This window comes from Schistocerca gregaria, chromosome 3 (genome assembly GCF_023897955.1).
Source record: "Schistocerca gregaria isolate iqSchGreg1 chromosome 3, iqSchGreg1.2, whole genome shotgun sequence".
Classification (NCBI taxonomy): Eukaryota; Metazoa; Arthropoda; class Insecta; order Orthoptera; family Acrididae; genus Schistocerca; species Schistocerca gregaria.
Window position 1 is genome coordinate 653,731,300 of NC_064922.1, and position 26,177 is coordinate 653,757,476.

At 40.9% G+C, this 26,177-nt stretch overlaps 1 protein-coding gene across 1 annotated transcript in view; it reads left to right on the plus strand.

The window, feature by feature from the left end:
• The window catches only part of LOC126356113 (phosphatidylinositide phosphatase SAC2), a 374,100-nt gene that overhangs the window by 234,957 nt on the left and 112,966 nt on the right, over nt 1-26,177 (plus strand). Inside the window, exon 10 of the mRNA XM_050006814.1 lies at nt 18,381-18,439. Coding sequence (XP_049862771.1) covers nt 18,381-18,439 — 59 coding nt within the window. The remainder of the gene's footprint in view (nt 1-18,380; nt 18,440-26,177) is intronic.

A 26,177-nucleotide genomic window follows, 5' to 3' on the forward strand; every position in this document is an offset into this window, starting at 1 on the left:
TACACACATGCATTCATCCATCTGGGTTTCCCTGTCTTGGCTCATTACATTGACCCAACACTCAGCAGGTTAGGGTGAATTATTAATGGTTGGGGAGGGGACCAACTGTTGTGAACTCAGTACATGTCTAAATGTTCTCTAGAACTTCATATTTATTTTCCAGAGAGGCCCTTATTGTGAATAAAGTTGATGTTGGGGCAAAATTTATCTAAGATTATCTTTTAATTTATTAGTAGGAAGGAGTATGATAGTGCACTTACAAACTTTAGGCCAACATATAACATTTGTTTTTCGTTTTGTTTTTTACTATTGTGTACTAGGGATTTTCAGATGTTATTTTATTTGATTACCGTGTTGTGCTGGTGTAAGTCACAGTTTAAGTTATATTTTTTATTGAAAGGATGTGATTGATTCCCAAACAATGGGTGAACTAAAGGTACCCAACGATTTACTGTATAGTTGAGGTGTTGAGAGAGAGACAGGCACTTAGATTAGATTAGATTAAATTTACTTTCATTCCAAATGATTGGTAGTGAGAGATACTCCAGGACATAGAAAATGTCAGAAAAACAATAATACATGACAAATATTTACAACTAAAACAAGTAGCTTTATTTTACTAAATGAACACTAACTAAGGTTTTGGACTGCAGCACAAATATATCTGATAGCTTTTTCCTTCAGAATTAGTAATGTGTTCCGATAGACATGGTTGTTGTGCTTTATATTTATATTACATTGCTAAAATTTTACGATATCACTGGTTGCTATGAAGTTTTTAACAGATAGTTCTCTAAACGTGTTTGTTAATCATGCTGATGTTTAAGATTGTATACAGCTTAAAGGCCAATATGTATATCCCACCTGGTATTACTGAGTGAAGTGGTGCAGTTGTTAGCACACTGTCCTTGCATTCGGAAGGTCAGTGGTTCAGATCTGCATTTGACCATCAAGATTTATGTTTCCCATCAGTTCTCTAAATTGTGGGATGGCTCTTCTGAAAGAACATGGCCGATTTCATCCCCATCCTTGCCACAATCCAAGCTTTTGCCCTATTCCTTCCTTCGCCTCATGTTATCCTGGGCTGTTATTCCCAACAAGTTTATCCAGTTCTCGACTTTAACAGTATCATTTCCTATACATATTTTCATTCCAAATTATTTTTTGGTACTGAATTCCATTATTTCAGACTTTGTAGAACTTATCATTTAGATAACTTCCATTGGCATACTGAATTATTTCATTTGTAACACTGTTGTACAAAACTTTCAGTTTGACCTAAGAGTTGTGTTTCCATGCAGTGGATAAATTATTCATGTTGCTACCTACGAAGAGTTGGGCGAACAGTATTTTGTGTCATATCATTAACATAAATCAAGGAGAAAGTGTTCTAACACAGTTCCTTGAGATACTTGATATTTTATATCAGTACTTTCGCTTTAGAATGACCCCCTATTAGTTATAAGCAAAATGGAATATTTTTTCTGCTTATACCTGATTATATTGAGCTATAACCAGTTAATCTAATCCCCAGATTTCATATCTTGTCTAGCAAAGGATAACATAATCACAATCAGTTATTTTTGTGAAGGCCAGTACCAGCAGTGTATTCCTTGTTCTCTGTGACATTTGTTATTTATAGTTGCATGTATTTCACTGCATTTGACTCAGTTTGGTACATAGCTTATTATCAAAATTATGATCATATGGTCTGTTCAGCAAGATGGGTGCTAGATTGATGATGTGATGGTGGAGAGAACACAACATGTTACCTTGGACGGAGAGTCATCCACAGCTGTAGAACCAACCTTTGGTGTGCCCCAGAGAAGTGTATTAGGACCACTGCTGTCCATATGATATATCAGTGACCTTGAAGGCAGTGTTAATAGTAACTTCAGACTTTTCACAGATGACTCAGTTATGTGTAGTGAAGTGCTATCTGAAAAAGATACACAAATATTCAATCAGATGGGAACAAGATTTCAAAATGGTTCAGAGATGGGTAACTTACTTTAAATATTAAAAATTGTACACTTCAAAAATGAAAAAAGTATCCTATGACTGCAACATCAATGAGTCACTGCTGAAATCAGTAAGCTTATACAAATATGAAATGGGGCAGTGATGTGGGCTCAGTTATAGGTAAAGCAGGGGGGCAGACTGTGATTCATTAGTAGAATACTAGGGACCTGCAGGCAGTCTAAAAACTAGGTTGCTTAAAAGACACTAATGCAACCCATACTAGGATACTGCTTGAGTGTGTAGGACCCTTATTAAATAGAACTAACATAGGGTATTCAGTGTAGACAAAGAAGGCAGCACAAATTGCAACAGATTTGTTTGATGCATAGCAGTGTGTTAACGGAGGTGGTGAAAGAACTGATCACACAAAATCTTTAAGATAGATACAAACTACCCCACATAAACTTACTTAGAAAGATTCTAAAACCATCTTTAAGAGAGCAATCAAGGAATACGCAGCCCCTTATGTATTGATCCCATAGGGATCACATGAGCAAGATTAAGATTAATTACAGCATGCACAGAGGTTTAAGCAGTCATTCGTCCCGCACTCCATAAGCCCTAATAAGTGGTACAGTGGCAAGTAACCTCTGCCATGCACTTCACAGTGGTTTAGAGAGTATAGATATAGATGTAAATGCAGATGCAGATCTGGCAGGGTCAGTTTTGGGTGTGAGAGGTTGAAGCAGTAGTAAGTCACATCCAGATTTATTAAGTGCAGTGTCATTTTCACAATGTGCTAAAACTTTTAAAATAAATTTAATATTTTATATGTTGTCATCAGAAGAGATTTATCTTTTGAAACTATCTGGCAGATTAAAATTGTGTGCCAAACAGACTCAAACTCAGGACCTTTGCTTTTTTGTGGCAAGTGCTAGAACCTGCGGAGCTACCCAAGCATGACTCTCAAACTGTTCTCAATGCTTTACTTTCGCTCCTGCAAAAACGTGCAAGACTAGCACTACTGGAAGAAAGGATGCTGCTTAGCCACAGTCTGTTCCTAGAATGAAATTTTCATACTGCAGCGGAGTGTATTGCAAATTAAAACTGTGTGTCAGACTCGAACAAACATGAGATATTTTCCTTTTGTGGGCAAATGCTCAACCTGTACAGAGTGAAAATTTCATTCTGAAAGTATCACCCAGGCTGTGGCAAAGCCATGTCTCCACAATGTCCTCTCTTCCAGGAGCACTAGTCTTGCAAGTTTTGCAGGAGAAGTTCTGTAAAGCTTGAGAAGATAGGGGATGAGGTACTGGCAGAAGTACAGCTGTGAGGACAGGTCATGAGTCATGCTTGGGTAGCTTAGTTGGTAGAGCACTTGCCCACAAATGCCAGAGGCCCCAAGTTTGAGTCTTGGTCTGGCACACAGTTTTAATCTGTCAGGAAGTTTCATATCAGTGCACACTCTGCTGCAGCATGATAATTTCATTCTATATTTGTCTTTTGTTTTTATTTGTATGATTTTCAGCTTCCATTTGTAATTGTCATCACAAATTACAAGTTCTGGAACTGATTCATTGTTGTGATAGGTGAAATTTGTTAAAATGTTGCCAGGGCATGATTTGCTTTCATCATGCTCTTTTGTGTTCCCATTTATCAAGAGCGAAAGTGATCCTTCAGTAACTTTACTTTCTTTGAACTGGAGTCAGTGTTGTTTTTTCCTGTTAATATAGGGTGTAATCAACCATTTTATTGCAGTATATACAGTTTCAACATAAACATAGTTAATATTTAAAATAGAAATTTGTATTCTAGCACCAGGATGTCCATATAGGTCTGTGATAATTCTGTTGTCTTTTCCCAATTTGTAATTTATAGCTGTAGTTTCTATTATATCATAAAGGCACATACATTTATTACACTTTTTTGGTTTTCGCAGCAAAAGCCTGTATACAGTCAACAAGACTTCCTTTTTCTTCTGAAGACAAAGCAACAGTTCATGCAGAGGGCTGAAATCGGCTCATTTACATTTGACTGTTCATTTATGATTAAAATGCCAGGGCTCTCAATTCCTGCAATGAAGTCTTGATAATATACTTAATACTAAGCTTCTGAATTTTGTGTTGAATATTTTAAATCCAAATCTGCGCTCCTATACACTATCTGAAGATGTCACAGTGCCAGGCTGTCCAGCATGTATTTCAAGTTTCCTTTTTCTCTATTCCAGTGACTATCATAGTTGTATTGGTTACACATACAGTCCATCGTGTGAATAGCTCTGAGATTTTGTTGTCTGGATTTGGAATTTTGTGATGTAGGAAATGGGCATGATAGTTTTTTGTTTGCTGAAGCATTATTCGAACTCCCTGTGTAGCTATTTCTGCATCATGCCAATTTTGGTTTAATAATTCTCTTTATGTCCCTGATGTATGATGTCATTTTTATTTTGCTAATTGTGACAATCTTAGAATTGCAGATTATCGCAGTGTTGTTTAAATTCTTCAGTTTGTTTGGAAATTTATCTGCACTAAAAGCTCATCACCAGAACCAAGTATCTCCTATATATCCCATAACACAAATTCCTCGTCCATTTCACAATTTAAAGGTCTGATAGCTTCCTCAAAGACAGCTGAGATTTACTTTGGTAATACAGGATTTCCTTGTCTGACTTAGTTTTTACTTTTGAATTTCTCACTATCCTGATGAAGTCTAACGAAAGCTACACCACATTCATGTGTGTGTTCTTCAATATACTGACTTAAGTTGAAGGGTTGTTAGTCCAGATTTTGTTCAAACTGAGTAAATTGCTTTTGCGGAATCTGTGAGCCACAGAAACAGTCAGTCATTCTCATTACTAAATACTATTTGTTTTGTTCACAACGTTGTCTTATATGCTTCTAATGTGGTCTGTCCCTTTGTCTGATTAAAACCACTTGTTTGATCTACTGATGATGATGATTTTGGTACATTGTACATTACACATAACAAGCTGATAAGTTTTGTCTCTTTGCTTCTGAAAGAGGACAATTACATTATCATTCTAGTTTTATTGAACTGACATATTTTACAAATGCACTGTAAATAATTAATGAAATCAATACAGGTAAACAACTCATTCTATAGTTGAGACATTGAGTAGTTTATGGGCACATAAACAAGGCTGAAAATACTACTGAATGTTGTCTTGCATCAAATTTCAGATGCCCCCCAGGGGCTTCATGGTTTATTTGTGAGTACGTGTGTGGTGAGCATGGGGCCCCGAGCTACTGCAGCCTTCATTCTTTCCAGGGCTGCATTTCCTTGCCCTTCCCCTCCTTCCCCTCCTTGCTCCTTGCTCCTTCAGCGTCGCCATCTCCTCTCCTTGAGTTGGAGTCCTTGTTTATGTTGGCCCCGCTATCCTCCTGATGATGTTAGTTTTTAAATTCAGTTTTGTTGTGTAATCACCTCATTCTTTTGGCATTCCCTGGCCCCATCTGGGGTTTGACCTCAATTACTAAATTTCTATTCCGTAGTGTGAGCAGTTCTAAGGAAAAAAGGGAAAGCAGAGAGGTGGAAGGAGTATATAGAGGGTCTATACAAGGTCGATGTACTTGAGGACAATATTATGGAAATGGAAGAGGATGTAGATGAAGATGAATGGGAGATACGATACTGCGTGAAGAGTTTGACAGAGCACTGAAAGACCTAAGTCGAAAGAATGCACCGGGAGAAGACAACATTCCATTATAAGTACTGACAGCCTTGGGAGAGCCAGTCCTGACAAAACTCTACTATCTGGTGAGCAAGATGTATGAGACAGGCGAAATACCCTCAGACTTCAAGAAGAATATAATAATTCCAATCCCAAAGAAAGCAGGTGTTGACAGATGTGAAAATTACCGAACTATCAGTTTAATAAGTCACAGCTGCAAAATACTAACACGAATTCTTTACAGACGAATGGGAAAACTGGTAGAAGCCAACCTCGGGGATGATCAGTTTGGATTCCGTAGAAATATTGGAACATGTGAGGAAATACTGACCTTACAACTTATCTTAGAAGAAAGATGAAGGAAAGGCAAACCTATGTTTCTAGTGTTTGTAGACTTAGAGAAAGCTTTTGACAATGTTGACTGGAATACTCTCTTTCAAATTCTAAAGGTGGCAGGGGTAAATACAGGGAGGGAAAGGCTATTTACAATTTGTACAGAAACCAGATGGCAGTTACAAGAGTCCATTGGCATGAAAGGGAAGCAGTGATTGGGACGGGAGTGAGCAGGGTTGTAACCTATCCCTGACGTTATTCAATCTGTATATTGAGAAAGCAGCAAAGGAAACAAAAGAAAAATTCGGAGTAGGAATTAAAATCCATGAAGAAGAAATAAAAACTTTGAGGTTCGCCGATGACATTGTACTTCTATCAGAGACAGCAAAGGACTTGGAAGAGCAGTTGAACGGAATGGACAGTGTCTTGAAAGGAGGATATAAGATGAACATGAACAAAAGCAAAACGAGGATAATGGAATGTAGTCGAATTAAGTCGGGTGATGCTGAGGTAATTAGATTAGGAAATGAGACACTTAATGTTGTAAAGGAGTTTTGCTGTTTGGGGAGGAAAATAACTGATGATGGTCAAAGTAGAGAGGATATAAAATGTAGACTGGCAATGGCAAGGAATGCGTTTCTGAAGAAGAGAAATTTGTTAACATTGAGTATAGATTTAAGTGTCAGGAAGTCGTTTCTGAAAGTATTTGTGTGGAGTGTAGCCATGTATGTAAGTGAAACATGGACGAAAAATAGTTTGGACAAGAAGAGAATAGAAGCTTTCGAAATGTGGTGCTAAAGAAGAATGCTGAAGATTAGATGTGTAGATCACATAACTAATGAGGAGGTACTGAATAGAATTGGGGAGAAGAGAAATTTGTGGCACAACTTGACACAAAGAAGGGACCGGTTATTAGGACATTTTCTGAGGCATCAAGGGATCACCAATTTAGCATTGGAGGGCAATGTGGAGGGAAAAAATCGTAGAGGGAGACCAAGTGATGAATACACTAAGCAGATTCAGAAGGATGTAGGTTGCAGTAGGTACTGGGAGATGAAGAAGCCTGCACAGGATAGGGTAGCATGGAGAGCTGCATTAAATCAGTCTCAGGACTGAAGACCACAACAACAACAACAACAACAACAACAACAACAGTGTGAGCCATTTGGGGAAGAGCACCTTACCTAGTCTCTCCGAACGTGTGTCCTACTAGTTCATTTCACTTTTTCTTTCATGTCGTTGTTTGGTGCTAGGGTGCATAGCCAGCACGGTAGCCAGCCCATGAGGTGGGGTCGCTATGTACCCTTTTGGCTGAGCCCCCTGAACACACAGGGATCACACTGATACCTGAGCTGTGACCACCTCATTTAAGCCTAGGAGTGGTTGCTTGTCATCCTGGAGCATCGGAACTCCCGGCAATGGCTGCTGTGCCAGACGGCCCTTACTGTGGCTGGGTGGTGCCCGTGAGGAGAGCCACTGATTGGAGTGGGTATCAGGTCGGACGCTATGCAGATGAAACGCATACGGCTCCAGAACTCTGGTCGTGCTTCTGCAGTTGCCTCTTTGTGTGGAACTGATTCTTTTAGTACTGCTTCTCCTGCCCCTCCGGCCTTCCCTTTCGTGGCTACCCTGTGGGAGGAGGGTCAAGCCTGTCGGCTAGGGGTGAAACCTTTCCCCTGCTATCTGTTTTGCACCAGGACTGATGAGGATACTTTCACCAATACCAAACCTTTATTCTTTGTGGAACACATTGAAGTCAAGTTTGGCGACGTGGACTCCCTGAGAAAGATGCAGTCGGGTTCATTGTTGATCAAAACTGCTTCAGCTGCCTGTCTGCGGCCCTTAGTGCTTATACCCATCTTGGCACAATTCCTGTGTGCACTACCCCCCACCAGTCTCTAAATATGGTTCAAGGTGTGATTTTTCAGAGGGACCTCATCCTTCAAACTGATGAGGAACTTTGGGACAATCTCAGATGGCAGGGTGTTCACTTCGTTCGGTGTGTTTAGAAGGGTCCAAAGGACAATCACATTGATACTGGTGCCTTTATCCTGGCCTTTGAAGGGGATACCCTCCCTGAGAAAGTAAATATTATGGTTTATCAATGTATCGTGGAGCCGTACATCCCACCCCCATGAGGTGTTTTAAGTGCTTGCGTTTTGGACACGTCTTCCAGCTCTCCGCAGGCCCCTCTCTGTGGTGACTGTGGACGTCCACTCTATGAGGGGAGTTCCTGTGTTCCCCCTCTTGTGTGTGTTAATTGTCACAGCAATCATTCTCCACGTTCAACAGACTGCCCAGTATATAGGAAGGGAAAGGAGATATAGGAATATTAAGTCCCTTGATCGTTTAACCTACACTGAGGCTCATAAGAATTATGCACGTCTTCACCCTGTGTCCATGAATTCTAGTTATGCTTTAGTTACATCTTCACCCCTTCCTCCCCCTTCCTTACCCCTAGTGCTAGACCCCTCCCCTGCGGTTCTCACACCTTTTCCTCCGGGTGCTGCTCCCCCTCCCCAGCTGGAGAAGTGTCCCACGCCTTTGGCGTCTGCCAGTCAAGGGCGTCCCTCCTGTGATACCCCTTCCTGCCACCTTCCAGGCCAAAGGTCCGTTTCCATGCGACGACTACGAGAGCCATGGTCTGTTGGCCTCCAGATCGCCTGATCTCTTTCTGTTATCGATCTTGCTGCAGATGGCTCCTTTATGCCACCCAGCCCTCCTCAATCTCAAACAGAAAAGAACAAGAAACATAAGTCCCAGGACAAGGAGCCTCTTGTGTCACCAGAGGTCCCATCCCTGGCTTCACAACCAGATTCTGACCTGTTGTTCATGGATGGTGCCCCCTCCTTGTCGATGACGGGTGGTGACCCGGCGTCATAACTGGCTTTAACCTGTTCAATCCCCATTTGAATCATCATTCTGTGGTTATCCAATAGAATTGTAATGGATAATACCGTGAACTCCCAGATTTGAAATCCCTTATTACTTCTTACTCTGCAGCACGTGTGGTTCTACAGGAATTTCATTTTACTTATGATCACTCATCGACCCTTTGTGGATTCTGTGTTTTCTGTCAAAAGCGGGTTGGCCCCTGCAGGCCCCTGGTGGCGTTTGTATGTTGGTATGGACAGATGTTGCAAGCACGTGGATTCCTCTTTAAACTGCATTGGAAGCGGTTGCTGGTAGGATCCACCTGGATTCTGAGGTCATGGTTTGCAATCTTTATATCTCTCCTGACAAGACTCTTATTTTCTCCCTCTTTGTCGGATTGTATTGATGACATTCTACGTGACGTGTCTGACACGATTGTTCACGCTGCTAGCCTTGCTGTACCGTGCTCATCTGGTCCTGTGGTGGAGTACTGCCATTGCCATTGCCATCCGTGATTACCGTCGAGCTTTGCAACACCTTAAGAGGCACCCATCTGTTGCCAACTGTATTACCTTTAAACACCTTCACGGTAAAGCCCATTATTTAATCAAACAGAGCAAATTGATATGTTGGGAACACTTTGTTTCTTCCCTTTGTTCTACTGTCCCTATGTTACGGGTATGGGCTACACTTCACACTCTCCCAGGTTGCCATCTGCAGTCCACCCTCCCAGGCCTTCACCTCCCAGATGGCCTTTGTATGGACCCGTTGATTCTTATGGAACATCTTGCGACTCCATTTACTTCGCTTGGAATCTGCAGTTCGGCATGCTTTTTCCCAGCACTGCCATTTGGTTTCGGTATGTTTTGAACTTCGCAAGGCCTATGACATGGCTTGGCGCCATCACATCTTACTTACATTTCAACAGTGGGGTCTTCAGGAGCCACTCCCGATTTTTATCCACCAGTTCCTGTTCCATTGGTCGTTTGGGGTTCGGGTTGTTACTGTTTTTAGTTCTACATAGACCCAGGAGACTGGCATCCCAAAGAGTTCTGTATTGAGTGTACTTCTTTTCCTCATTGCTATCGATGGACTTGTGGCCTCTGTCAGTCCTTTGGTCACCCCTGCTCTGTACCTGGATGATTTCTGCATTGTTTCAACTCTCTCCTTTAAAATTGCGGGTTGTCCACTTTTGTCACCGTACTACGATCCACCATGATCTGGAGCTCTATCTCAATGCACGACGATTGCCTGTGGTCCCACAGTTTCATTTCCTGGGTCTTCTTTTCGGCAACAAGCTCACTTGGCTGCCTCATATGAGACTTCTGAAGGTAGGACGTTTCTGTAAACTCAATGTTCTTTGCTTCCTTGCCCACACCTCTTGGGGTGCAGACCGCTCCATCCTTCTCCGCCTTTATCATGCTTTAGCTCTGTCTCGCTTTGGACTGTTGTGGTTGTCAAGTTTATGGTTTGGCTGCTCCTTCCACACTGCACGTGTTGGATCCAGTCCACCATTGTGGTATCTGTTTGGCCACCGGTGTCTTCCCTCCCTGTTGGTAGTCTCCTGGTTGAAGCTGGGATCTCCTCTCCCCCCCCCTCCCCCCCCCCCCCCTTTTTCTGTTTGGCAGTCCCAGCTTCTGGTGTCTTATGCAATCGCTGTCCATTTCTCTCCCACTCATCCTTCCTATCCTGTTCCCCGACCATGGATGTTGCCCACCTGATTCCCGCCCTCGGGCAGGTTTACCAGTTGGGCTCCATCTTGCGGCTCTTCGCCATGATTTTCAGCTTCCTCTTTTGTCCTGTCTTCCATGATCCCTTCCCACCATACCCCTCGGTTAGTTCCTCAGCTCCAAATTCGGATGGATCTCCGCCAAAGTCAGAAAGATTCCTTGCCGCCGATGGTGTTCTGTTCCTTTTTCCGCCGAATTTTATGGGAGTTTCGGGATGCTGTTGTTTTTTTCACCAATGGCTCTAAATCTGCTGATTGTGTGGGATATGCCTTCATGTACTCTGTTGGCACAGAAAATCATCTGCTGCCACCTACATGTGGTGTGTTTACTGTGGAATTGACGGCAATTTCCAAGGTCCATACCTTGATTAAACAGTCCCAACACAACCGCGTTTTGTTATGTATGGACTCAATGAGTGGTCTTCTGACTATTGACCAGTGCTTTTTGTGCCATCCCTTGGTCTCGGTCATCCATGACCATCTCGCTGATCTTCACCGTGCTGTGTGTTCTGTTGACTTCCTTTTGGTCCCTGGACATGTGGGTATCCCACGTAATGAGCTTGCTTATCGTTTGGCTGCGGGAGCAGTCATTTACCCCCCCCAATCTCTGTAACCCCTCGTGCAGCGGATTTACAGCTTCACATCAAATCACACTTCGCACAATCGTGGGCCAACTCTTGGGAGGCTACCTCCCTGTCTAATAAACTTCGTGCGATTAAGGTTGTAATGGTTCGTTATTTACGTGACCATTACGGCACTCCAACTCCAGTTCTCAATACCAGTAATATCGTTCTACTTTTCTGCGAAGTAACAGACATAGTTTTGTGACAATATTCACATTTGGTTTTATTAATGTATAAGTACTCCAATGTATCAATATATTACAGTGATATGGCCCTTGGGTGTATTCATTTCTGTGAGACTGTCTTTTTACATGGACTTCATTATTTCCATTCTGATGGTACCATCCACAGTCAATAACTTTGTTGTTGCCCAATAAAGCAAACATATTCTGCGTGAGCAACATTATTAATCTGATTTTTAACCTACTTTGCAAGTGGTGGTATTGTTAGAAGGTGACACCAGGCCCTTGGTATTCTTCCTTTTGCCTCTCCCGAAAGGACTCGACCACACTGTGTCATCTCCGCATCAGCCATACCAGGCTGAGCCATGGTTTTCTTTTGTGTAATGAGCCACCCCCACTTTGTGGTTGTGAAACCTTCCAGTCAGTAGCCCACATTTTGGTGGAATGCCCCCCTTCTTTTGGCTCTGCGTACTAAGTACAGACTTCCACGCACTTTACCTTTAATATTATCTGATGATTCCCAGATTGTCGAACTCGTTCTTAGTTTCCTCCGGGAAAGTGGTTTTTATTCTCAGTTTTAAGGCTTTTAATCTCACTCTGGTATTGGGGCAGGGTGGTGAGTGTTGGGGTATCTCCCACTGTAAGCTGTGTTTAGAGATTCCCGACTCCCATCCCTGGCCAAGCTCCTCTTTTCTTCCCCTTTTACTCTGTTTTTATTACTTTTTAGAATTTGTTAGTCTCCTTTTCCCATACACACTTCAACATTCTAGCAGTTGAACGCTTTTAAGTCGCAGGTGGTCTTGCCTCTACTGCTTCAGAGGTGGTATATTTCCTGCCTCTAGCATAGCCTTGGGGATGCTCTCTTGCTGACTTACTTAATTTTGTTTTTACCATTGATGACATGATTGCACTTTTACATGTTTTAACCTTCTCCCTTTTATCATTCTGACTTTTCTGATATGTCAAACTAGCCTAATGGACCATATTTGAAACAAGGGACTGATGACCTTGCTGTTTGGTCCCTTCAACCCCAATCAATCAACCACCCAACCAAATTCCAGATGCTTTTAAATTTGGAGTGGAGGAAAGACAGACCAAGTGGCCCATGGCAAAACTCCATATTAACACTGGGGATCATCCACCAGTTAGGTCATATAGTGTCACCAACTGAACGACAGATAATCTGGGAGAAAATGGAGGTGATGTTGCAAGATGACATAACTGAACCTTCAAAGGTTTTAGTCCTTGTGAAGAACAAGGATAGCATATTATGTTTCTACTGAGAAAATCATGAAGAAAGACATCTGTCCAGTGTCACGCATTGATGTCGCTGTAGACTTCCTGAAAGGAGTGAAGTATTTCTCTGCTACGGACATGGAGACAGGCTACTCTCAGACTGAGGTTGATGAAGCTGACCTTCAAAAAACGTGCTTTCATAATTACCGATGGGTTCTATGAGCTTAAATTTATGCCATTTGGACCCTCTGATGTCCCAGCAACCTTTGAACATATGCTTGAAAACCTGCTTCAATACCTTAAATAGATGACGTGTCTGCTATCTGGACGGCATTTGATGTTTTTTTTTTTTTTTTTTTTAAGACATTTGAAGAATTCCAGTCTGCTTGGTAACCATTTTTCAATGTGTTCAGACCACTGGTATTTGCCTGAATCCAAATTTGTGCCTCTTCACTGCTCTATAAATAAAAGCTGTGGAAGATCTGGTGAACGGTCATGGAGTCTGTCTCTATCAAGAGAAAGTAAGAGTAGTTACCAATTTGCTGACAGCTTGGTACGTTTGTGGTGTGAGAAGTTTTCTCAGAATTTGCCCGTTCTATTTACAATTCATAAAGGACTCCTATACCAATACATGGCCTTTGCTAGAACTAATGCAAGGAGACCAAATTTTCTTGGAACGAGTTCCAAAAAAGATCGTTCCTTGGTCTTAAGGAGTCACTAACATCTTTTCCAGTCCTAGTACTACGTGACAAGAATGTCAAGACAGAATTTCACACTGATTGTGGCAGTTATAGGAAAAGTGCAGTTCGTGATGGAGAGATGAAAACTTGTACCTACACAGTATATCCAATTCTGTGAAGAACTGCTCTAGAACTGAGAATGTGTGCCTTGTGGTTGACTGGACCATCAACAAGTCCTGGTCATATTTGTTTGCAAACCATTCACCATTGTGAAAGTCCACTATGCTTTACACTGGCTGACTAGCAAGAAGGATTTGTGGAGTTGACTGGCGTGATGGGCACATAGGCCTCACAGTATTGTCACAGTAGTATACAAAAATGGATGAAAATGTGGATACAGACTGCCTTTCAAGGACTCCTTTGTTAGAACTCAGTAGTATGGATGAAGTCTCAGTCATCACTGCACTAAATGGTGTTGCTGCTGAAAAGAGGGAAGATCCAGCACAGGTGAAAACCATGGAACCCTTGGTGAATGTGCATGGACAGACCAAAGAAGATCTACAATTAATAAACAGAACCCCAGTTATCATGAAGTATTTCCATGAAGCTCCAACACCTGGTCAACTGGGATTTGTGCAAACTTCATAGACAAGATAAAATGCAGGTATCACTGGCCAGCTCTCCACCGAGCCATTAAGTACTATGTGAGCAACTATAAAGAATGCCACCGGTGGAAGTACAAGCTACAGTTGACTCTGGAGCATCTGGTACCCATCGTGCCTGCAGCAGCACCACCACTCGACTGAATTGGAATTGACTTCTTGATGTTCTCAAAGTCAACAAAATAGAATTGATATGTCCTCACCAAAGCTGTGCCAATGAGCAAGCTCCAGAAATTTGCAAAATTCCTTGTAGAAGGCATCGTTTTGAAGCATGGAGCTTACCATGTGATGATCTCTGATTGTGGGAAAAGTTTTCCAGTAGAGGGTAGTATCAAACATAATTGCATGTTGTGGCATCACCCACAGGATAACAGCAGCCTACCACCCACAAGAGAATGGTCTAACATAATGTTTTAATAAGATGTTGGCAGATATACTCTTGATGTAAGTTGATGTTGGCAGAAAGACTGGGATACGGTACTGTACCTCATGACATTTGCATACAACAAAAGTGAAGCAAAACCTTATTTTCTTCACACTGTTATTTCTGCTTCAGAGGGTGCAAGCTCAAAGTAACACTGTTCTTGTTTCAACCGGCAATTACTCAGGCTGACTACATGAAACACATCATCGCCAGTACTAAAAAAAGCAAGGCAGCTGGCTCACATAAAGACCCTGGATACCCAGGAGAAAGCCCAAGAGCATTCTAGTGCCAGGCTCAGGCCAGTGAGCTACAACTTGGGAAACTTGGTATTGATTTTTATGCCTTTGTGGAAAGTGAGACAATCGGAAAAGTTACTAAGGTGCTATTTTGGGGCTATTGTATACGTCCTCACTTGTTGAATGTTACATATGCAGTTAATGATTATGGCCTTTCACCAAGAATGCGAAAGCACAGAGATTTTGTCCATGCACTGCATGTGATGTTTCCTCATCAAGATAAGGAAACAAGCCTTGTCTTTCTACCGTATGCAGGCAACACATCATCAAAAATCGGGAGACCACTAAAACAACACAAAATTGACACAGTCTTCCGACCACCATCTGAGATAAGGGCCCTACTGGGGACTGTGAAAGACGCATTTGGCCTCAAGGAAGCGGGTGTATATAATATTCCATGTGGTTGCGGCAAATCCTACATCGGTCAAACAATCTGAACAGTTGAAGACCACTGCAAAGAACACCAACGCCACACGCAACTAGGCCAGCCCACCAAATCGGTACTGGCGGAACACTGCTTGGAAACTTGACACAACGCGAAATACGAAGAGACCAAGATTCTGGACCCTACCAGCTTCTACTGGGGCAGCACCCTCAAGGAGCCCATTGAAATTCGTGTAACAGACAATCTCATAAACTGAGACACAGGTTTTCAACTAAGGAAAGCATGGCAACCATTACTTAACACCATCAAGGAGTGACGCCACAAGCGGACACAAGACCCCTCTACTACAGGTGCAGAGGACACTCCATGGGATTCTGCATCTTCCACCACCCGGCACGATGCCGGGGCGGCCGCAACCGGATTGTCGGCGGCCGCAACCGGATCGTCGGCGGCCGCAACCGGATGTTTGGCGGCTGCAATCGGTCCATCTGCATAGGGAATCGAAGCTCGACTGACGGACATAAATAACACTGAAATGAGCAGACAGACCATTCCATCAGGACCACCTCATGACGGAGGAAAGGTTATTCGCCGATTGTTTGTTGAAGGAGGAGGGGAATGCTAAACATTGAAAAAACTCTGACCACAACAGTCTCGGCTTGGATATGAATGTTTCTTAGTCTCAGAGCCTGCAATCAGAATGACCATTTCGCTTACTGATCATGTGTTAATACAGGCCTTAAACTCTCCAATCAGTAGTATCAATATGTGCATAATGAACCACAGTATTTACTCTGTAGAGCTGACAGTTTTGCCAAAGTGTATATCATAATCTTTTTCAGTAGTTGTGGAATCAGGAGGCATCTTAATTACTGAATCTCCAGACTGAGAGAGAACATAGAACATTAAAATTATTTTTTCTGCATTAGTTTGCTTATGGCTTCAAACATTCAAAGTAAAGCTATTCGTTTTAAATAAAGTGTGTTAACGCTATGTGGAATATAGACATAAGTTACTACTAATGTATATGGGCAGGTACTACATAAATCTCTGCACACTGTTCTACACTGCTGGAGGATAAATTGATTCTGTCATCCTGTATAGCAGTAGTTGTGTTCTCCTGGCAAACGAACCTCGCTGCTTCAGTATGGTTGACAGCTGACAGCTCCAACTGTTTTTCATAATGGCTCACTTAACAACCACAAATAAGTACTCAATAAATTGAAAATAGTTGCAACATACAAATGTGAGCCGAGTGAAGCTATTTTGTGTGCTCTATAAGAGAACTGGGTAGTATATGCTGGGGAGGTATAGTATGTCTGTAAACAGAAAAGCAAGGATCGTTTCCCAGGAGAACACAACTACTGTTGGGACGGCTAAGAATCAATTTATCCTCCAGCAGTGTAGAAAGTGTTAACACACTTTATTTAAAATGAATAGCTTTACTTTGAATGTTTGGAGCCATAAGCAAACTAATGCAGAAAAAAAATTTAATGTTCTATGTTGTCTCTCATTCTGAATGCCTCCTGATTCCACAGCTACTGAAAAAGATTATGATATACACTTCCCACAACCGTCAACGCTACAGAGTAAATATTGTGGTTCATTACGCACACATTGATACTACTGATTGGAGATTTTAAGGCCTGTGTTAATAAATGATCAGTATGCGAAATGGTCATTCTGATTGCAGGCTCTGAGAGTAAGAAACATTCATATCCAAGCTGAGACTGTTGTGGCCAGAGCTTTTTCAATGTTTAGCATTCCCCTCCTCCCTCAACAAACTCTTCCGGCTCTGGCAGTATTGATATATTTGAGTGTTGTGGTGCAATTGGTCTATGGCCTCTCCCAGGAACAGTTTTCAAGTTGTCAGTTAATTCAAACTTCTGAATCATGTTCTTCAACCTTGATGTGGAAAGAGGATCATTCCATGCTCCTTTAACGTGTCGATACTCATGAAGAGATGTTGTTTTTATGAAAGGGCCTTACAAATAAAGCCCTGCTCACCTGATCATTATCCATGTTGACTGTCTGCAGTTGTAATGCACACTGATGCTTATGTTTTACCCCTATGTCATAATACCAGTACCAGCACCTAGCAGCAAGTCATAACATTAACATTACTGACAGTAAATAATTTCCCGTCTTTACTGGCTCAAGTAGCAAAAATTTTAATTATAACAACCCAGTACTTGTCAGTGTAAATTTCATTGCCTCCACTATCAGTGGCTGAAATACTCTTCACAGCATGAGGAGTATTAAATGCATAATCCCAGCCTTGTCCCTCCCGACATCTGAACAGGCCCAGAGACACAAATTGGCTCCCTCTGGAACAGAAATAGGTTACCTAGGTGTTCTGGAACAGCAGGTATTTGAAAGTCAAGCTATTCATTTCAGCAGATTACTGTTCTAGACTGAACACAGTCAGTCCAATTCTAAAATACATCTTCACACTCACCTTGCAAGATACGCTGTGGGTATGTGGTGTTTTCACTCAAAGAAGCCCGCTCTAAAAGTGCTGGCAATTCCTGAGTAAAAGTGATTTGTGTGGTCTACCAACAGCACAGTTAATGGTGGGGGAATTGCAGGAACTTCCTGATTGATCAAGTGACAACAGCACAGCTACACAGCTTTACACTCCACTGTCTATAATAGACAGCAACAAGGTGCCACATTTATCACTGTAGTACCTTTCCTGCCATCACTGCATACATCACTGACAAAGTCATATTGCTCAGCCATTATTCAGAGGAATATATTTTGCACAAAATCTGACATAACAACTGGAAACAAGCACTCAGTAAACTGAAAATAATGTAAGTATATAAACACGATCTCGACAATTTATTTTGGCTACTCACATATGAGAACTAGGCAGGAAATGATGGCGAGGTATGTCGCAGTGCTTGTAGTGGGGGGGGGGGGGGGGGGGGGGGGGGGGTTGTATCTTTCCTGGAAGAGTGCTACAACTGCTGTACAGGATGACTATGAATCAATTTTCCCTTCACCAGTGTGCATAGATTTCTGTTCTTGGTCCATATGTGTTTCTTGCAATAATATTATTAGTAACTCATCTCTATATTCCTTGTTGTGCTAATGCACTTTTTTGGTCTTTGTTGATTGAATTATTTATACACTTACTGCACAGTAACTTACAGACAACTGATGTAGCCAGTTTTAATAAGGAAATTTAGTAATTCGCATAGCACAGAATGAAGCAAAACAGATCATTTTTTTATTACTTGCACTTAACAGCTGTAAATGTAATGCTGCCACTGAAATAATGTTATTGCTGTTTTCTAGGTATTACCTCAGTCGTTTCAAGGATGCCTACAGGCAGGCTACCATAGATATGATGTTGGGTAAGTGTAGAGTCTAATAATTTTATAAAGCTTTGAAGCTGAATCGTAAGTTTTATTATCTGTTAGTGATGCTCTTTACAAGCAGGTGAAAGAATTTGGGTTTCATTATCTGAACTGGAAGGTTAGTAAAATCATTTGAGCCCTTTTATTATAGTAATTCATCATTAACAGTGGCCAGCATACACATAAGGAGCTGGTGTACTTAGTATAAGCTACAACACTGGTTGGTTGTTATCATTCAGAGATACTTCATAATCTGGAAATAGATAATTGCACAATGCAGAGACCCTTCCATGTGTGATTCTCAGCAGTTACAAACTTTTATGCACAGTACAACAACATACTTCTAGAGTCCATCCAACAGACTGACACAGCCCAGTAATTCTCAGACCCCTGTTACACGGAGTTAACTTAACCTCTGTTTTTTTTTTCAGAATTTTACAGTGCAATTCAAACAAGAATTGGTTTTCATATTTGGATAGCAATTTTTTTTTATTTCAGTTAAAACTGTAAAACAATTTCAAAATGAAGTGTATAAATTGTCAATGTGTACAACTCCCAATGTTTCGGCTACTATTGCAAGTGGCCTTCCTCAGAGTCAGTCCAGTCTTCTCTCTCTCTCCTCTCTCTCTCTCTCTCTCTCTCTCTCTCTCTCTCTGCTGAATGACAAAAGTTTGGTTCTTATATGACTCATGGACCTAGCCGTTGGTGGGGAGGCTTCTGTGCCTCAGCGATAGAGATGGCCCTGCCGTAGGTGCAACCACAAAGGAGGGGTATCTGTTGAGAAGCCAGACAAACCGTTGCAGGGGCAACAGTCTGGATGATTGACTGATCTGGCCTTGTAACACTAACCAAAACAGCCTTGCTGTGCTGGTACTGCGAACGGCTGAAAGCAAGGGGAAACTACAGCCATAATTTTTCCCAAGGGCATCCAGCTTTACTGTATGGTTAAATGATGATGCCGTCCTCTTGGGTAAAATATTCCGGAGGTAAAATAGTCATCCATTCGGATCTCCGGGAAGGCACTACTCAAGAGGAGGTCGTTATCAGGAGAAAGAAAACAGGTGTTCTACAGATTGGAGCGTGGAATGTTAGATCCCTTAATCGAGCAGGTAGGTTAGAAAATTTAAAAAAGGAAATGGATAGGTTAAAGTTAGATATAGTGGGAATTAGTGAAGTTCGGTGGCAGGAGGAACAAGACTTTTGATCAGGTGAATACAGGCTTATAAATACAAAATCAAATAGAGGTAATGCAGGAGTAGGTTTAATAATGAATAAAAATATAGGCGTGAGGTTAAGCTACTACAAACAGCATAGTGAACATTGTGGCCAAGATAGACATGAAGCCCACGCCTACTACAGTAGTATAAATTTATATGCCAACTAGCTCTGCAGATAATGAAGAAATTGATGAAATGTATGGTGAAATAAAAGAAATTATTCAGATAGTGAAGGAAGACAAAAATTTAATAGTCATGGGTGACTGGAATTCGAGTGTAGGAAAAGGGAGAGAAGGAAACATAATAGGTGAAAATGGATTGGGGCTAAGAAATGAAAGAGGAAGCCACCTGGTAGAATTTTGCACAGAGCATAACTTAATTATAGCTAACATTCGGTACAAGAATCATAAAAGAAGGTTGTATACATGGAAGAATCCCGGAGATACTAAAAGGTATCAGATAGATTATATAATGGTAAGACAGAGATTTAGGAACCAGCTTTTAAATTGTAAGACATTTCCTGGGGCAGATGTGGACTCTGACTACAATCTATTGGTTATGAACTGCATATTAAAATTGAAGAAACTGCAAAATGGTGGGAATTTAAGGAGATGGGACCTGGATAAACTGACTATACCAGAGGTTGTACAGAGTTTCAAGGAGAGCATAAGGGAACATTTGACAGCAGTGGGGGAGAGAAGTACAGTAGAAGAAGAATGGGTAACTCTGAGGGATGAAGTAGTGAAGGCAGCAGAGGATCAAGTAGGTAAAAAGATGAGGGCTAGTAGAAATCCTTGGGTAAGAGAAGAAATATTGAATTTAATCGATGAAAGGAGAAAATTTAAAAATGCAGTAAATGAAGCAGGCAAAAAGGAATACAAACGTCTCAAAAATGAGATCGACAGGTAGTGCAAAATGGCTAAGCAGGGATGGCTAGAGGACAAATGTAAGGATGTAGAGGCTTATTTCACTAGGGGTAAGATAGATACTGCCTACAGGAAAATTAAAGAGACCTTTGGAGAAAAGAGAACCACTTTACATGAATATCAAGAGCTCAGATGGAAACCCAGTTCTAAGCAAAGAAGGGAAAGCAGAAAGGTGGAAGGAGTATATAGAGGGTCTATACAAGGCCGATGTACTTGAGGACAGTATTATAGAAATGCAAGAGAATGTAGATGAAGATGAAATGGGAGATACAAAACTGCGTGAAGAGTTTACAGAGCACTGAAAGACCTAAGTCGAAACAAGGCCCCGGGAGTAGACAACATTCTATTAGAACTACTGATGGCCTTGGGAGAGCCAGTCCTCACAAAACTCTACCATCTGGTGAGCAAGATGTATGAGACAGGCGAAGTACCCTCAGACTTCAAGAAGAAAATAATAATTCCAATCGCAAAGTAAGCAGGTGTTGACAGATGTGAAAATTACCGAACTATCAGTTTAATAAGTCACAGCTGCAAAATCCTAACACGAATTTTACAGACGAATGGAAAAACTGGTAGAAGCCAACCTCGGGGATGATCAGTTTGGATTCCGTAGAAATATTGGAACATGTGAGGAAATACTGACCTTACAACTTATCTTAGAAGAAAGATGAAGGAAAGGCAAACCTATGTTTCTAGTGTTTGTAGACTTAGAGAAAGCTTTTGACAATGTTGACTGGAATACTCTCTTTCAATTTCTAAAGGTGGCAGGGGTAAATACAGGGAGGGAAAGGCTATTTACAATTTGTACAGAAACCAGATGGCAGTTATAAGAGTCGAGGGGCATGAAAGGGAAGCAGTGGTTGGGAAGGGAGTGAGCAGGGTTGTAACCTATCCCTGATGTTATTCAATCTGTATATTGAGCAAGCAGTAAAGGAAGCAAAAGAAAAATTCGGAGTAGGTATTAAAATCCATGGAGAAGAAATAAAAACTTTGAGGTTCGCCGATGACATTGTAATTCTGTCAGAGACAGGAAAGTACTTGGAAGAGCTGTTAAACGGAATGGACAGTGTCTTGAAAGGAGGATCTAAGATGAACATCAACAAAAGGAAGACGAGGATAATGGAATGTAGTCTAATTAAATCAGGTGATGCTGAGGGAATTAGATTAGGAAATGATACACTTAAATAAGTACACGGGTTTTGCGATTTGGGGAGCAAAATAACTGATGATGGTCAAAGTAGAGAGGATATAAAATGTAGACTGGCAATGGCAAGGAAAGCGTTTCTGAAGAAGAGAAATTTGTTAACATTGAGTATAGATTTAAGTGTCAGAAAGTCGTTTCTGAAAGTATTTGTATGGAGTGTAGCAATGTATGGAAGTAAAACATGGATGATAAATAGTTTGGGCAGGAAGAGAATAGAATCTTTCGAAATGTGGTGCTACAGAAGAATGCTGAAGATTAGATGGGTAGATCACAGTACTAATGAGGTGTTGAATAGAATTGGGGAGAAGAGGAGTTCGTGGCACAACTTGATGAGAAGAAGGGATCGGTTGGTAGGACATGTTCTGAGGCATCAAGGGATCACAAATTTAGCATTGGAGGGCAGCGTGGAGGGTAAAAATCGTAGAGGGAGACCAAGAGATGAATACACTAAGCAGATTCAGAAGGATGTAGGTTGCAGTAGGTACTGGGAGATGAAGGAGCTTGCACAGGATAGGGTAGCATGGAGAGCTGTATCAAACCAGTCTCAGGACTGAAAATCACAATAACAACAACATGTGATATACTGACACAAGAGGCTGTTATCTAACTCTGATACACTATTGAGGAAGTAGAGGAGGAGTGTTTTCGTTATTTTGTTTCATTGGTGCAAATGTCCGGCCCTGGTAGCTGAGTGGTCAGCGTGACGGAATGTCAATCCTAAGGTCCCGGGTTCGATTCCCGGCTGGATCAGAGATTTTCTCTGCTCAGGGACTGGGTGTTGTGTTGTCCTAATCATCATCATTTCATCCCCATCGACGCGCAGCTCGCCGAAGTGGCGTCAAATCGAAAGACCTGCACCAGGCGAACGGTCTACCCGACGGGAGGCCTTAGCCACATGACATTTCATTTCATTTCATTGGTGCAAATAGAAGTAACTAAGTGGTATTTGTTTTATTGCTTGCCACTGATGAAAGCAGGTGAATGGGAGACACTGACTAGTACCAGCTGAGGTGTGCGAGTACTCTGTGTACATGTGGCCATTGTGCTCTCTCTTTTGTGTGTGTGTGTGTGTGTGTGTGTGTGTGTGTGTGTGTGTGTGTGTGTGTGTGTGTGTTTTGTTTTGTGTGAACAGCCATTGCATAGTGCTGTTACTGGTGCCAGCCGAGATGCGAGACGTTTGTACCTAACTCCTCCACTCATGTTGGTGGGTCACGTGGCGTATCTATCACCTCTCTAATCTTCCTCATGAAGGTAAGAGTCAGTTTTGTCAGTATGTAGGCTTCTCAAAATTCTACCTGTTTGCTGCATTCATCCTGGTGTTCTGTCACTGCTGATTTGCTGGTTTATGAGATCAGGTGCGAGTATGGGCCAATATATGCAGATGAGATGGGGTGACTGATCAGTGCCCGGGTATCTGAACATGAAAGATATATCGGACTAAAACAATGCACCAGGTCAGTAGTGGCAGAACACCAGGATGAGTGTGGCAAACAGATAGAATTTTTATAAGCCTGCTTACTGGTGAAACAGCATCTTAACTTCAGGAGGAAGATTAGAGAGGTGATACAAATAGCCAAGCAACCCGCTCAAGGTACGTGGGAGACTGTAGCAGCTACAGGTAAACAGAGTACTGGCACACCTCAGTTGGCACTAGACGCCAACTAAAGAGTGCTTTGTCATAATTGCTGTCCATTTCGCATTCACTTATTTGAACCTGTGGCAAGCAATAGAGCAAATGCCAATGAAGAACATTTATTTCCATTAATGATAAGAAATAATGAAAACACCAATGAAGAATGTCTGGCACCCCTTCGCCTCATCCTCAATAGCCTATCAGAATTTGATAACAGGCTCTTCTGCCAGTATATAAGAATCACACTTTTCTCATTCAGCAAAAGAAGAGCTGGTGAAACATCAGAATTTTTACACATTGACATGATCACAGACCAATAAAAAATGTTATTGGCAGTTACAATGGCTGTGGAAGCCTATGGTTACATCTATATATTGCTTTTAAAAGATTCATAAATCTTCTTTTAATAAATTTCTGAACATTATATTTTGCTTTTTAATTATTTCTTCTCTGCATCTTAAGAGTCTTTGATCACTTGAAATTTTAATGTAGTCTAGGATTGTCACATTCTGTACAGTAATGTTTGATGAACTAGTCAGATTGAACTTTTCCATTATGGATGATTAAGAACCTGTGAGACTGTTCTGAATATGAGTACAGAAAGCTGCAAATGATCAATTTTCATAATGTTCTTTTATTCCCATAAACTAGTTTCCAAGCCTGTTCAGGCTCATTTTCAGATTGAGTACCTAGAAGTTGTTTTTATAGCTTTGTACTGGACACTGACTTGTGAAAATGTAGACTGCATTATGTTTAGTATTCATCTGGTAACTTCCATTTTAATTGCTTATTGATTACAGTACCACCAGAACTACTGATAGCCTTGGGAGAACCAGTCATGACAAAACTATTCCATGTTTGTGCAAGGTGTATGAGACAGGTGAAATGCCCTCAGACTTCAGGGATAATGTAGTAATTCCAATTAAAAAAAGGGGGGGGCAGTTGCTGACAGATGTGAAAATTACCATACTATCAAAATAATAAGTGATGATTGTAAAATATTAACACTAATTCCTTATAGAATAATGGATAAACTAGTAGAAGCTGATCTCAGGGAAGATCAGTTTTGATTCCGGAGAATTGTAGGAACACGCGAGGCAATGCTAATCCTATGACTTATTGCAGGTTAAGGAAAGGCAAACCTACATTTTTATCGTTTGTAGACTTAGAGAAAGCTTTTGACAATGTTAACTGGAATAATCTCTGTGGAATTGTCAAGGTAGCAGAGGTAAAATACATGGAGCATAAGGCTACTTACAACTTGTACAGAAAGCAGACAGCAGTTATAAGGGAGGCAATGGGTGAAAACGGAGTAGGACAGGATTGTAGCCTACCCCCATGTCGTTCAATATGTACATTGAACAGTAAAGAAAACCAAAGAAAAATTTGGAGTAGGAATTGAAGTCCAGTGAGAAGAAATAAAAACTTTGAGGTTTACAGATGACATTGTAATTCTGTCAAAGACAGCAAAGAAGTTGGAAGAGCAGTTGAATGGAATGGGCAGTGTCTTGAAAGGAGGATATAAGATGAACATTAACAAAAGCAAACAAGGATAATGAAATGTACTGAAATTAAATCAAATGATGCTAAGGGAATCAGATTAAGAAATGAGACACTTACTGTAAAAGTAAGCAAATTTTGTATCGATCAGCAGTTTGTGTATGTGAACTACAGCTAGATAATGTAGTGTTGATATTAGCAACAGTATGTAGATTCCCATTAGGAGATTGTGAGTTATTCATAAAAAGAAGTTTGACCTCATACTGTGCTGTTGTCAGACAAAAAGAAGTTATTAATGTGATTTTAATGTAAACTTTCTAAGCAATTTGATAGGAAAAGATAACTAGAAGTGTCATTAATGACATACAATCTAGAATTTGTGATCGGTTTCCCAACACATATAGCTGAAGACAGTAGCACTGTAATAGATAATTTATTTGTACAGCAAGAGGGTGTAAAACAAATGCATGCTTTCCCTGTGGTAAATGGCTTACGAGACCATAATGCCCAATTGATGAACTTACAAAACCTAGCATGGTGTACAGTTCAGATACCATTAAGTAAAAGTGTAAGTCTGGTCAACTTGGCATCTATAGAATACTTCAGAGAAAGTTTAAGAAATTTTAATTTGGGAGATGTATGTAATGAGCGAAATGCCACTGATAATGCAACTAGTTCTTGTTAAATGTATACCCCCTTTTTAACATTGTTGCCCCCAAAAAATTACTAAATCTAACATCATACAGTATTCGGAGAAACCTTGAATTACTACAGCTATTAAAGTGTCTTCAGAAAATAAAAGACAATTGTATGATGCAGCAATAATTAGTAAAAATCCAGAAGTAATTTAACACTATAAAAATTATTGTAACATACTGAGAAAAGTTGTCATAAAATCAAAAAATATGTTTATTAGACACGATAGTGAAGACCAGAAGTAATTTTACACTATAAAAATTAGTGTAACATACTGAGAAAAGTTGTCAGAACATGAAAAATATGTTCATTAGAGATGCAGTTAACAACTTGGGCAATAAAATAAAATCAGTATGGAAAGTTCTCAGGAGAGAGACAGGAAAAGTAACCAATGGGATAGGTAGTATTACTATTAAACAGAGTGAGACCATCTTAACCAACAGTACACAAATAGGTAATGTATTTAATAACGATTTCTTAAGCATAAGTGAAACAATTGGTGAGAATAATTCAAAAGAAAAAGCCAAGCAGTACAATGAACAGTTGGTTTTGAGAAATC